We start from the raw sequence: 14,272 nt of genomic DNA on the forward strand, positions 1-14,272 counted from the left end.
GGTTTGTAGCTTACTGCGAAGCAACATACGGTAAATGCCTCAATTAGCACGGTCAGTAAAGAATCTCTTATTGTAGAAAGCTATGAAAGATATTTAGTAATATATGAAAATGAAAGTCGAAATAATTTGAATCTTCAAAGCAGATTCATCAATCATTCCAAACAAGCTCCCGGCTACTTCATATGTGTTCGAATTCAAACAATTAGTACCCTTAACAGTGCACTGCGGAGCTGGTTGTGGTGCGGGCAGTAATAATGGTAACGTTCAAAAACAACATGCACCAATTTGCCTGTGACGAAGCTATCTGTGGAATAATTAGTGGCTTTGTAGTCTGGCCAGGGGTTGACGCGTGTCTTCCAAGCGCCTCCAAGAATCCACACGTCGCATCGTTCCGGTTGTTATTGACGCTTCGCTGGCAGTTTACGGTTTGGCCCGGAGATCATTTGAATAAATAACCGAACGGTACACTCTAGCACCAACGGTTGATAATATCTAGAGAGCTTATTATGTGTACGTTCGGCGATGTTGTTTTAACCTAGAGTAAACCGACGCATTTGGTGGAAAATTGGGTCAACATATGAATCGAAGGTTTGTGTATGCTTATTTGTTCGTCTCGAATATTCATACTGTGCTAGAATTGTAATGTAGAACACTGTATAAGGATGGGTTCAATTGTATTACAGTAGCGTTGCTGGTATTTAATTTGCAGTACAATTTTCAAATCAGCGAAAAACACCGATTATCGCACTTCTTAAATCGATTTTCTTCCTCCATCCACAAACCTGCGGGCGACAGTAAGAACTTAAGTACTTCAAATTTGATTACGATATTCTCTCTCCCTCCCGAGCTTCTTGCTTGAATAATGATAAAAAATCGGATCCTGAAGGAGGAAGCATCAGAAGCAGCAGCACAAAGCAGCTTGTCGCAACATCATTATCTTCGAATTTCGCACATCACGATCACTGAAACCCATCAAGCGAAACAACGAGAGTACGGTGGTTGTCATAACCTGAAGGCATTTTCGCAGCCAGTAGCGGCACCCGAGCGTGATTTGCCTAACGAGTCGCAGCTTGTCTGAATCCATGTAAGGTTGCAAACAACCGGTACCTATGGAAAAATGTAATTTTACAACCAGTTCGAAATCACCGTCCGAACGAACGGCCGCGCTGATGCTCATGTTGCTGTCACCTCATTTCCCAGGGTTCATCCTACCGTGTTTCACTCCTGGGCTGGGCCACATCCTCCGCCTCCTTCTCCGCCTTTCGACGCTGGAAAGCAACATTTAATTTCAAACACACATCCTGGACTTTGCCTCTGAACATGTTCCCTTGAGTTTTTCCTATCCAGTCACAGAAGCCAACGTTGAAAATATAATTCGTTTGATGATGAGTTACGATTTTGAGCTGATTCAAAAAGTTTTCTCTTATAAGAAGTATGGAGGAATGTAAAATTGTGTCAAAATGGCTAAATATGAAACATATGGAAACATGGAAAATAGCAAATCAGCTGTATTTTAGCCGATCAAACCAACTGACAGCATGGTTCGCGGAAACAATGTTTAACCTGCAATTGGCAAACAACCCTGAACGTAATATAATCATCTGGGCTGGGCAGAATTTTGCTTATAAAAAAATAGGAAATCCCATTCGGGTTAAAGGAACCTCGCCACACAACCGGCAGCAGAAGCATGAAACAGACAAACAAAACACGTGCCGCGGGAAATTACATTTTCTATTTTGTGGCTAAAACAGACAGAAGAAGGCCGCCGGTCGGGTGGGCTTCCACGGTGAGGCCACCCGCCCCCAGGAAGCGAAATGCGGGAAAAAATGTCACACGGCACGCTATGCCACCTGGAGTGATGACAGTGTGTGAAACGGATTGTTTGTTTTACTGTTTCCCTAGCAGAAGCTGAGCGCTGGTCTGCACAAATTGTTCTTGGTTACAATTTTGCATACACCATTGAACTCTGGAAGGAAGGATGGCGTAACGAGAAAGGAGTCGCAAAACCGAATCACCGAAATTGTTCCAGCTCTCTGCACTAATTTGGCTTGAGTTTCAAAAAATGTTGTACATATACTCAACTGGAGTAGAAATTGTAGCAACGAGCAATAATGGAATTTTATCCACTTTTGCAACTTGACACATTCGAAGTATTTGGAATATTTCGCATAATAGAGTGTTTATTCGGGTTATTTTCTAATAGTAAAGCACACATTGCTGAAAATTGATTGACGATGATGCACAGCAGTTAAGTTAAAAGGTTTATAGCTATGAATTATAATAAAGTAAAGTAACCACTCTCAGAAGTTTTTTTTAGCATTATAACTTTTGAAAAGAATAATAAATTGGAAAAGGCAACAAAGACAATGAAATTTTGCAGTAAAAGCTTAAAAATTCAAAAGGAAACTGAGTATTACAATCTTTGATACAAAAGCAATAGAAAAAAAAACAATTCTGAACTTTCTATTGACACCAAAGAACAGTACCTGCATAGTGTAGAAATGAATTCAATGCCTTGCCAGTGCCAGCCTTTGGTTGTGAAATTGCTGAAATTGATCCAAAAAGGTCTATTTCAGCATGTATTTTAAAGATTTGAAGGGGAAATATATTGAGTGATTATGTGTAGAGAAAAAAATTGAACTTTAAATAATCGAATATTGCATAGATGAATTAATCGATTATATCGTGGCTGTACTGAGAGTAAGGCAGTGATTTCAATATCCAACAACTATGAACATGGTTTGCAACTAATAATTATAACGTGCTAACAAATAACAAAGAGGATTTGACCTTAATAGCGTATTAGAATAGTACGATGAGTCTATTAATTTATTCTCGAAGTAGAGTTTGTTCAGCTTTGAATTTGTACCAAATTTCCGGATTTGGGTGTCAGGGGCCCGGAGCAGATATTTTCGTAGGGCCCTTCTTGCTCGAAAAGGTTATTGCTAATTGTGCAACGACTTCACGCTACTCTGGAAAGTGACGAGCAAAAAAAGTTCTTCACTCATGCCCGTAGCTTAGGGCTAGGGGGGGGGCCTCAAGCCGAGAAGCACGGGCCAAATTACTTCCACAGGCCATTTTTATGGTATCGAGTGTTCCGGAAAAGATTCCACCGTGTTTTGCTTTGCTGATTTTTATTAGCGTTCTCAACTTTGATTTTAGTGATACATCATATTTGGAAAAGTTTCTATGTGTTTTATTGCGCTTCTTACAAAATGGACGATTTAGTGATTAGTTCACCTAGAAGTGACAAGAGAAAAATATTTTTTCAGAACAGTGAGAAAGACAGCCAGTGTCTTCGAGAAAGTTGTGGCAAATGTTTCTGCTAGCAAATTTGTCGAAGGTGTCGAATTTCTATCTCCTTTGTTAAAAAAAAAGATATAAAAAGATTTGTATACAAAGTTTACTCAAACCATAATTTTCAATATAACTTCATTCCTGGATTTTTTTTGCCCAAGTTACCATCATGAATTTCAAAATAGCGTCTGGAGTAGATTTCCGGTCTCAGTATGATGCCGATTCCGGAAATACCCACATTCGGTAGTACAGGTCGAAATCTCAGTTTATGTTAGATTAAGTGATAGGGTAATTATTCTTCTTCTCATTTTAGCTGATATACTAATTTCATGGAACATTTACACTCAATTTAAAACGAATACAAACTAACTAAATCAGTTTACCAATCCATGGAATAAATTCCTTTTAGTCCGCTTCGGGGTTCATGTCCAGTAAGAACCTAAAAACTCATTTAAAAGCATTAAATTTGACTTTTTTTCAGGATTAATCCGACAACCAATCGAAGTTTTGATGTAAAATACGTCTTACGGCAACATACATAGTGGTACAGCTTCAAAACCGGAAACATTGAGAGCGTCACAAAAAATTTTCACTTTCGAGTATTCAAAAATCAATCAGTTTCCAACTACTTTTTTTTATTTTAACAGAAATTGATTTGAAATCTATGTACTCGTTTAAATCAGTAAATAGTAGTTCAATTATTCGAACTATTGTACTTTTGAAAATTGTCAAGATTGTTGTATGAGAGTCCCACTGTTGGAAATTTTCCGATAGTTTGTTGTAATTTCGGCTGAGCATTCTTGAATAAGTAGAACGATTTGTTTTTTGCTGTCCAACGTTTCGTCACTAATCAGTGACATCTCCAGGGAGTTATTCAAAATTGCTCAGCCGAAATTACAACTAACTATCGGAAAATTGTCAAGCTTAGTTGAAACGCAGATTTCGAATGATCTAATTGGTCGCTTAATACTCGCTTTTCTTAATACGGTCGACAAAATATTATACCTAGTTAACCGGTAACGCACTTTCTGGGCTATATGTATGAGATCCTGCTTCTGTTCAAACCAATCAGTTTACTAGTGGATGGCTACTAGTATGATCCTAACTCGGCTATGGAAAATTTTTATGGAATATTATCTGATTTATTTGTTAGCGACATACCATTGAAAAGAAGAAGACGTCATGGCAATTCCAAATACCCAGTCTGGTACAATAGACAAATTAAAAACTTAAAAAATCGCAAACAAAAAGCACACAAAAAATACAAAACGCATAATAATCGTGTTGCTTTAACAACTTAACTTAACATTTCCGGCGAATTAAACGATGCCATTCCCGAATAAACTGAGATAACAGCTCTCAGGGCATCTGAATAACAAATCATGGTATTTTGGATTCATTTTGTTTTTCTCTGTTATCTAAATATAGATTATCATGTTATAGGATTTGGCTTATTCAATAACAAGGCATCACATCATGTTATCGTTTTGTTGTTCAACTTTACTCGGGTTAGTAGCGCGTTTGAAGATTCACACCAAAAACTGAGCTTGAAATCAAATCTTTTTTCAAATTTTTTTTTCCAAAAAAATTTTTCAAATATGTTAAATCAAAATTAAAACCTGAAAATTTTCCTTCAAAAATGCAACTGCATGACAAAGTTGAAGAGAACCCGGCAGACATCTGTGATCTATTTGCTGATTTTTTTTCCACAAAATTATACAACCTTCTCAAAATCTGATCGTGACTATACATTCTTCATCAACTTTCCTGAGTTTTCCAACTATTTCAATATTGAACATGTCAGCACACGCCAAATTGAAGATACTTGAAAGCTCTGGATGCGTCTAATGGTCCGGGACCAGATGGAATTCCGCCAGCATTTAAGAAACATTGAGCTGAAGAGCTAACTTCCCCACTGTTCTTGATTTTCAATATGTCGCTGAAATCCGGTTTCTTCCCGAAATTCTGGAAAAACTCATATCTAGTGTCTGTGTTCAAATCTGGTAAAAAATCCGACATTAGCAACTATCGAGGCATTTTGGGGAGCTCCGTAGCCGCAAGGTTACAGAGTCCGCCTTGGTAAGCGTCGTGGATTCGAATCTTAGTAGAATCAGGCCATTTGATTGCCAAAGGACTTTAGCATGGGTTTATTCTCAGGCTTCCCACCAAGTACCTTTCCTTCAATCTAAATTCTACAGTACCTCTGTTGACTCTCCTTCTAACAAAAATAAGTCCCTGTTTTAATAAAACAGGTGTGAGTAACGTATGAAAGTTCTCTCCAGGGAATTGTAACTAGGCGATATTGTTAGGATGGACAGAGGCTCGGTATAGTAGAGTAGTAAGCTTGAAACGGAAAGGTTTACACACAAGCACGGATATGAATGATAAGCGTATCACTAACTATCAATAGTGATACTGCCAATAATATGAAGCGCGGAGTACAGAAAACACTTGGGCAATATCACAATAGATCTAATCTCTGGTCGCAGTGATAAGCCCGCACAGGAAAAAAAACTATCCCAAGCCATTTTTTCTGTATACCTAAGCTTTTTGAAGCAATAATAAACGAAAAGTTATTCCACCAAATAAAAAATAGAATTACTCCAACGCAACACGGTTTGTTCAAAGGGCGCTCAACAACAACTGACTTACTCGAGTTTATTAACTTCTCTTTGAATGCAATGGATAAAGGAAATTATGTTGAAACCTTGATTTCAGTAAAGCTTTTGATCGCATTGATATACCCCTGCTTCTCTTCAAGTTACGAAAAATTGGAATTCATCCACAATTACTCAAATGGATTGAATCGTATTTGACAGATCGTCAAAAAACAGTCAAATTTAAAGGCGTACTATCGAAACCTATTCAGGTAACCTCAGGAGTTCCTCAAGGCTCTCACTTGGGCCCTCTACTATTTATATTATTTGTAAACGATATTTCCTTTATTTTAAACATGTAATAACTCTTTATTTTTATTTATGCCAACGACATAAAACTTTCCATTGAAATTTAAAACGCTGATGATGTTGACTCTTTTTTTCCTCTTTCACTAGTATAAATAACATATAGCATGTAAGTTAGTTATAAACATATGTAGTCTACTTTTGTTTGACGAAATAAATAAATAAACAAATAAGCAGAAGCGGCAGCGGATAGCAGCAGCAGTGGTGGCTGCAATGATATTACCAGCAGCGGCAGTAACAGGAACGTCAGCGACATCATTTCCACTAGTAAAGCGCTGCCTTCGTGCGGTGTAGCGGTTAGCGACAGTGCAGTTGCACTGCTTCCTCTTGTAAATAGCCACGTTTGTGGGGTAGCGGTAGCGTCAATGTCAGCTACATTGGCCGGTTTTTTCTCCAGCGACAGCTGCTGTATTTTGGGAACATACAGATTTTGTTTCCGGAAATGTTGGCCGTCAAATTTTCAAACAGCTTTAGAGTGTGTTATCAGAAGAATGCTCCCATTGCCGGGGACAGCACAGGGAATACTTGTAACTTCCTCGATTTTGATCTGATTTTGGATCAACAAGTTTTGTTTTGAAGGGAAACTTATGTAATTTTTTTATTTTCCAACGTTTACCAAAAATACAACCAATTTTTAAATCAAATTTAAAACATTTTACCGGAAGCCAGAATCATGTATTTTAGAACTCATGTGTACCGTACAGTCCTCTGAAACAGTTCGGAATGATTGGATGATCAACAGCCTATAAAACAATTTACCGTACTTGTCGAATTTTCGGATCCCGGTTTGCATATCGTCGCTCCAAATCCGTTAATCCCAAATCCGTGAATCGGGAAAATATATAACGAATATACTTCGACGTACGATTTCTTATTTTTTAAATCTTTTAACCGGTCAAACGACTCAAAAGTTACAAATTTTTGAAAAATGATTGTCGATTTTTGGCAAACCTAATTAAAAAGGATCACTTTAAGGACCAAACAAAATAATACAGGGAACAAAGTTTTTCGAAGTATACCAATATCAAGCATGATCCGAACAAAAAATAAATCTGATAATAAGAAAGGTTTAACGGTATATTAGGTGAATAACATTTTCTGACATCAGAAATGTGTTCAGCACCCAAAAATTGGCATTATACGTCATTTTCAATCATTTTAAAACGACTTTTAGGGTTTTTCCAAATTTTGTTCAGAAATCCGCCACTGTGCGGGGAAATAAAAACACTTTGTGTACAGATAATTCATCCCGGATTACCTGCAATACTTTTGACAGTTCATCCTTTGTACACCGCCGTCTGTCCGTCCGTTTTCGTATGCCCGCGGTATCAGTCCGACAAAAGAATTTACTTCCTCAACTGACCATAACACCCCAAAAAACCTGTCCATTTTACCCCAAACAATACGCCTTACAAAAACGCAGTTTCTTCTACTATTTCTTCCACTATTTTATCGTAATCTTTTGTCAAAATGTAGCCTTTACTAGACAAACACGGCTGCAAACTGATAAGACTGAAAACTTTGGAGAAGTTCTCCAAAAACCTTAAATACACGAGCGTAAAACTTACAGCAAAATCAACTTTTGAAGTTTCCTTCGTTTACATTGGCACTGCGGTGCACCTATCACACCAAACCATGAAATTTTTGTGTTAGGTAGGGTTTAGTAGTTCAAGGAAAGGATCAGAGCCGGCGTCACATTATTTTGCCGAGTGGGTAGTAAGGAATAGAGAAGGATGACAAAGCGTAGGCGGGGGGGGGAGGAGGTGTGAGGGGGCGACCTACTGATACCTGAACATAATTTTATTAAAAATCGACAGTGCATCGACAATAGGGTGCCAATGGAATGTATAAGAGAAATGAGGTTTTCTAATTTCGTCCAACAGTATTATTTGCATTAAAAAATGGACTTTTTTCGGATGGTGATAGAAAAATCAAGACAGATAATAAATTTTAATGAATTTCCAATGGAAGGTGATTAAAGAAGCTTCCTTGTAAAAGCAGGTCAACGCCCTTGCGAGTGGTCTTCCGGAAGTTTACCGGAGCATTCGCCATGGTAGACGAAAACATGCGTGTAGGCATATTTTTAAGTTCTTGCTTTGTTTTTATTTATCGATTCCTCTAAAATTTTCGCGACAAAATTGTTGGAGTAGGTCTTACGCTTCTAATTTGCTTAGAAACTCTGGATGGGACGCAGCTGGGAGACGTTGGGTGGGTTGACCGACCTGGGTACCACTCCATCTCCTCCAACGATTGCTTCGAGTAGTGGGCCGACACCAGATCCAGCCAGAGCACCGCGTCTTCGCCTTTATGGTTTGATGAACGACGCTACTTCCGGCAGGCACTTCGTACTATAAATTTTCCCGTTCACGGCCAGCACGAAGCTCCTTGCTGATTGTCAGCACACAGCAGCACCTTCTCTGGCAACTTGGTGTGTGAAATGAACTTCACCTCATAGCTCACTTCCTTCATGGGAGAGGTGAAATACGGAATGCCCTGCCACTCGTTGCCATCCAGGGTGAGATAGGTCTCGGCGTCAACTACCACGTCGCGAATCGCCGGAAAAATCAACCTAACCATCTTATTCAGCCGCTGAGATACCGGAACAAGAGTAACCGGCGTCCTTTTTCCGTGCGATGTCCGGTTTCGACGCGGCGAGGTAACGTTCTTTGAGCGCGCACACTTCTGAACGGAGTAGCCTCACTGTTCTCGACATCACGGTGAAAGTTCGAGTCAATTTTTTCTGCTGACTCACGGGTTACTATGATTGATGCTGCATGATAGTTTCGTCAGTGTGAAGGTAAACCCATAGAAAATCGGCAATTTTTGAGCATTTTTCAATGTTAGGGCTCAACAGTTTTGACTTCTCACAAAAAGTCTTCATCCAAAATTTAAGCTTAAGGATAAAGGTTTCACAATCGTGAAAGTCTAACATTTTTGACCAACGAAAAAATGCACAAGAGTAGCTCTTGAAGTTTTCGAAATCGAAATTCTTTGATAGCAAATCTCTTAGAAATGTATGAAATGTCGAGATCTGATGTTATTTAAAAAAAATGTTTTAAAAAATTAACTTTCAAAGACATGGAAACTTCTACGCTGGGAGACTCCAGCCACACCAGAACACACAAGAGACACTCCCAGCTGGAACATTTTTTCCATCGATCAAAAAACTGAAACTTTGACCGCTTTGAGGCTCTACTTCTCGAAGTCCGATTGAGCTAAATTCGGCATGGTAAATTTTTACGAAATAACAAAACTATCGTAAGTGAAATACGAAAAGTCTATATCCATTGGAACCCTAATCAACTATTAAAAATGTGAAAATACAAATTATTCAGGTTCGTGCAAAATACAAAATAAATTAAATCTAAGAGTAAAAAACTACCAACAAGCTGTAACTATATCATTTTTGTCTAGAAGCCAACATTTAAAAACATTTGATCATTTAGTAAAATGTCGTATGTGAAGAAAAAGAATTTGAGATTAAGAAGGGAGTCTTTTATAAAAGTAGTTAGCAGGTATGATTGAAACTATTAAATATGTTTACGTAGATTTCATTGGCATCAAAATCGATTTATCGTGCATAATCCGCCAGATGAAAATGGATACTAGATGGCAGCACCACATAAGGATATTAAAAATTAGATGGCCGCACCGTGTAAGGATATTGAAAATTAGATGATAGTACCGTGTTATTTGACACGGCAAGATCATTTAGTCTATAAAATCGTCAAAACCCAAAACAAAAGTTATTTTATTCCTGTAAAAGCTTGATAATAATTCATTTTATTCAATCGTGATGCATTATCATGCAAAAGTAATAAAAATAGCCGGAATATGGACTGACCCACAATTGTGTACCACTGAATTAACATTACTACAATTATAGGTCACTTCGCTCGATGCACCAAGCAAGCTTATTCAATCGTATAAATGTGGTTAGAACTGAGTTTTAAAAATACCACGGCTAATAGAAATTACTCAGTTTCGTGAGAATAGACGTATTTTCGTGAAAGGGACATAATTGCAGCTGACCCATGATTGTGGAGGGGCTGTACATTTAATCAATCCCTAGCGCGTTAGGAGTCATCAGTTTTTTTAGCATGATCGGAATGCAAACAGTTTGATAAAACAATTACAATTTAAAAAATCTAGTAACATCACAAAAATGCAAATTTAGCTCATTGTCAAGATGAGATCAACTAAAAATGCACGAAATAAGAAAATGTCAGTCGAATTGACGAGAATAAAATAAATATCATCGTCCGCATAAAACTTGGCTGAAGCATTGAAACAACGCAAGATTGCATTCTTTACTCATCATGTTATTGTCCTTAAGAGTAAATTTTCAAAACAGTGTATTCAACTATTGACTAAACTAATATTAAAAAATCAATTATTAGAATCCTACAAATCTGATCCAAATAACGTCAAAAATGTTAAAAAGTTTTAATTCGAAAATCATTTGAAGGAAAAAAAAGTGTTTCTAGCAAAATATTATGATAATATTCCAAAACAAATAAGAGTTTTTTGTGCTTTCTCTCATGATGTATCCTAAAGTTTACCTGAATTTTGAAACTTACCGTCTTTATTCATTCCCATGTTGAGACATTTCTTCAGTCGGCAGGCCTGACATTGATTCCGATGTGCTTTATCAACCGTACAGTTTCCAGTACCCGCCTGACACCTGTAAAACAATCAGACCAGACAAATAATGTAACGAGGGTTCACCTATTTTTAAATAATAAATCTGATAAATTTAATCGTAACACCCAACTAAATGACTAAGGCTACCCTGAATAAGCCTGCCTTATTAATCAACACTAGATGGAATTTTCCTCTAAACCATTTAATACTCAACCACAAAATACTTAATGTGACAGAAGTTAAAATATTTCGCCATATGTACCGCTCAAAGCTGCGGATTCACTCGGAAAAACGCAAATGGGATTTTCTTTCTCCGAGCCGACGGTGAACTGCATTATCTCTCATTTACACAATAGAACCCGTCACACTTGTGTATCGTCATCGCCCGTCGGACCACTGGCAGGACAAGTGCTCGTAGCACTTGAACCACCGCACCGCCGACGAGTTTTCATGCTCTGGCGGACAGCACAGAATACCGCCGGGGTGCTCAATTGAATAGATTTTTAATACAGGATCATCCTTTTGCATTCTGGTTTAATTTTCTCTGTCTCGTTTTTGTACTTTTGCCTTTTCCCTCTGATGACTTTGCGCTGATGACAGTCGTTTTTGGCAGATAGGGTGACGTACGCCGATTCCGCCCTTTGGTATCCTTCCGCGTGGTCCAAACCGGTAAACCTTCGTGGACTAAATCCCATCAAAGCGAGGACGAGACGAACGATAAAATGTGTAGAAGAATACCGGCAACTCTCGCACAAGAACCGAACCGGAGCCGAAACATTCGACAGGACGACGTTAATTGGAATTGAAGTGAATGGCATTTGGCAACATCGGAACATCGAACGGTCGTCGACTGGTGAGCCAGCCAAGCCACGTACTGAACTTTGGGAGGGAAAACAGAGAGCATCATCCAAATGCTACAAGTTCAAATCCACCCTTCTAACACATTCCTTCTCATTCCGCTCCCCAATCGGCACCGCCTCAACCTTATATAGATTGAATCGAATTGACTCCACCAAACGCCTATTCCGTGCTGCCGCACCGTAGCCATGATAATGCTGCAGGGAGCCAACCATCGAACGACGACATCGTACAGCAGAGGAAATGATCGGCAGCCATCGTGTTTCTACAGGCGAAAGCAAAAGCGACACCATTTTCAGTCAAATTGTATAAAGCATAAAACATTCGAACGAATGTCACTGGCTTTGAGTACGCGAGAAGACCCACAGCCGGTGCTGCGTGTTTTGAGGTGTGGATGTGGGGGGCATGCTTGTGACACAATCGATTCAGTGACAGAAGTAAAGTCAAATCGCATCACATCGCCAACCATGACGGAAACGGCACAAGAGATTTACGCATTGTTGTTAGAGCAATGCCACGATTTTATTTCAAAACATATTCAAATGGGGTCACTTCTGTTGGTGTTGATCATTGAAGTTAACAATTTGATCTTACCAAGCTGCAAGATTTCTGACATATGATTGGTTTTTATTTAAGTTTATTAGTGGTTACTGAAAACGTTCGCTATGGAAATAAAAATTGAATTGTTTTATGCTGTCTTGAAAACTACCGAAAATTTCAATTGAACACTCATCGGGGTGATAGAAATCAATAGGAAATTTGGGCGGAAGAGTAGCAGTTGTTAACTAAAGACTTTTTAGAAGGCTCTATTTGCAGCCTCTGTCCACTTTTAATCGACCCGTGTGTATAAATTGTCGTATGTTGAGTATACTAAGAAACACGATTTTGTTCGTGTTGGTTTTTCTAGCCTTCGTGCATTTCGGTCTGACAGAGTATGACTTAAGTTTTCCATTTATCAGTCCAAAAGCTTAATTTGCAGGTGCCAAAGTCATATTTCATTTCGCTTAATTGAATCGTACGCTGGTTGAAATTCTAATAACAAATCCATATAACAATGCTCCAATTCTACACGCAAAAGCTCAAGCTTACATCAACCGACGTGTCCTCTCAAAACGCACATTAAATGCTCTGGCTTTGCACAACAAATGTGTCAAAAGGATAACACAACAGTTGCGTAATGAATACATTGACAGTGATCGAATTCAGAATATGTATAATACACACAAAATCGTAGTGTTTAGGTAGACTTCGGTTTTGGGCAAACGATCAGTTTAGGGGCGCTCAAAAACCGCACCAGAGCACCAAATGCGTTCTGAACAACACACATTCGTTGTACTGGTTCCGAAACAGTACAAAAGATGCTCTGTAATGACGCAATGTTGATGTGGTTACGCACAGTCCAACTTTTGCTTGTTACTGTTTTCTTCCAGTCCAGTACATATGCAATGTGCATGGATCGGAGAAAAGTATTATCTTATAAATATTCATTGATAAATGGAGAATGAAGTAAAAAGGTAACTTTCAGCCAACACTTTTCCTTTCATGTCCAACTCGCCATATTCAAGATCGTTTGGTTGATTGACAATTTGATTGATCTAACGGCTTCAACTGACTCTGCTGAAAATGGTACAGTGCAAACCATGTCTGGTGGCTGATGATGAAATTTATTGAATCACTTTAATTGTTGCGGCTTTAATATAACTGGAAATTCTCCAAAATTGGTTGTTTTTAGCCTGTTCATTTTGTTTAAATTTGATAAGAATCATTCATTGGTATATTTCGGGAAGTTCCCACGCTAAAATCGATCATGGTGAAAATCGCAACGCATTTTTTAAATTCTACAGCACACTATTTGTTTATTGAATTACCGATACTTAATAATTTCCTTACTTTTATAAAATTATCCGAATATTCCATGTGATATAGAGTATCTTTAACTATAAATAACTTTAAAATGTAAGCGACTTTATTATTTGAAATGGATTACGATTAAAAGCAAATACGTAACCGACGTGATTAGTTATTACCCATATTTGTGCCAAAAATATAGGCCGGTATTACAGAAGACGAAGCGAGCAACTCGCCTCGCCCGCAGTCACTGACGAGAGAAGCAAAGTGTTGTATTAAGGAACGCGAGTGAAACTTTGCTGCTGACAGCTGAGTGACAGACAAGCTACTCGTCCAAAATCAAGCCAACTCGCCATGTGCAATATCAAAATTGGTCATACGAGTAACTCGTCGCTCGCCTCGTCTTCTGTAATTGGCCCAATATAATTAAATTCGAAATACAGACAGAGTTTACTTTGAAAAATTTTAATTTTTTTGTCGAAAAATATACTTTAAATTATCAATACATGTTTCGTTTCAAAGATTGAAAGTTTCATGTTATTAAATCACAAAATAAAACATCGTCGAAGTTCTTCCATATTCACGGCATCGTAATGTTTTTCTGTTTCATTGTGAATATTGATTTCTGTGTCTTGTTTAAAAAAAATCGGTATGATCACTTA

The 14,272-nt window shown here is 38.2% G+C and overlaps 1 protein-coding gene across 2 annotated transcripts in view; it reads right to left on the minus strand.

The window, feature by feature from the left end:
- LOC129731654 (photoreceptor-specific nuclear receptor-like) overlaps window positions 1-14,272 on the minus strand; it is a 117,410-nt gene that overhangs the window by 30,528 nt on the left and 72,610 nt on the right. The window contains exons 4-5 of one of the 2 annotated variants that reach the window (XM_055691817.1): window positions 10,841-10,944; window positions 2,487-2,546 (exon numbers count right to left, since the gene is read on the minus strand). In XM_055691817.1, the coding sequence (XP_055547792.1) occupies window positions 2,487-2,546; window positions 10,841-10,944 (164 nt within the window). The remainder of the gene's footprint in view (window positions 1-2,486; window positions 2,547-10,840; window positions 10,945-14,272) is intronic. The other variant, XM_055691818.1, reaches the window with a different exon arrangement.

The sequence above is a fragment of the Wyeomyia smithii genome, chromosome 3 (genome assembly GCF_029784165.1).
Source record: "Wyeomyia smithii strain HCP4-BCI-WySm-NY-G18 chromosome 3, ASM2978416v1, whole genome shotgun sequence".
Classification (NCBI taxonomy): Eukaryota; Metazoa; Arthropoda; class Insecta; order Diptera; family Culicidae; genus Wyeomyia; species Wyeomyia smithii.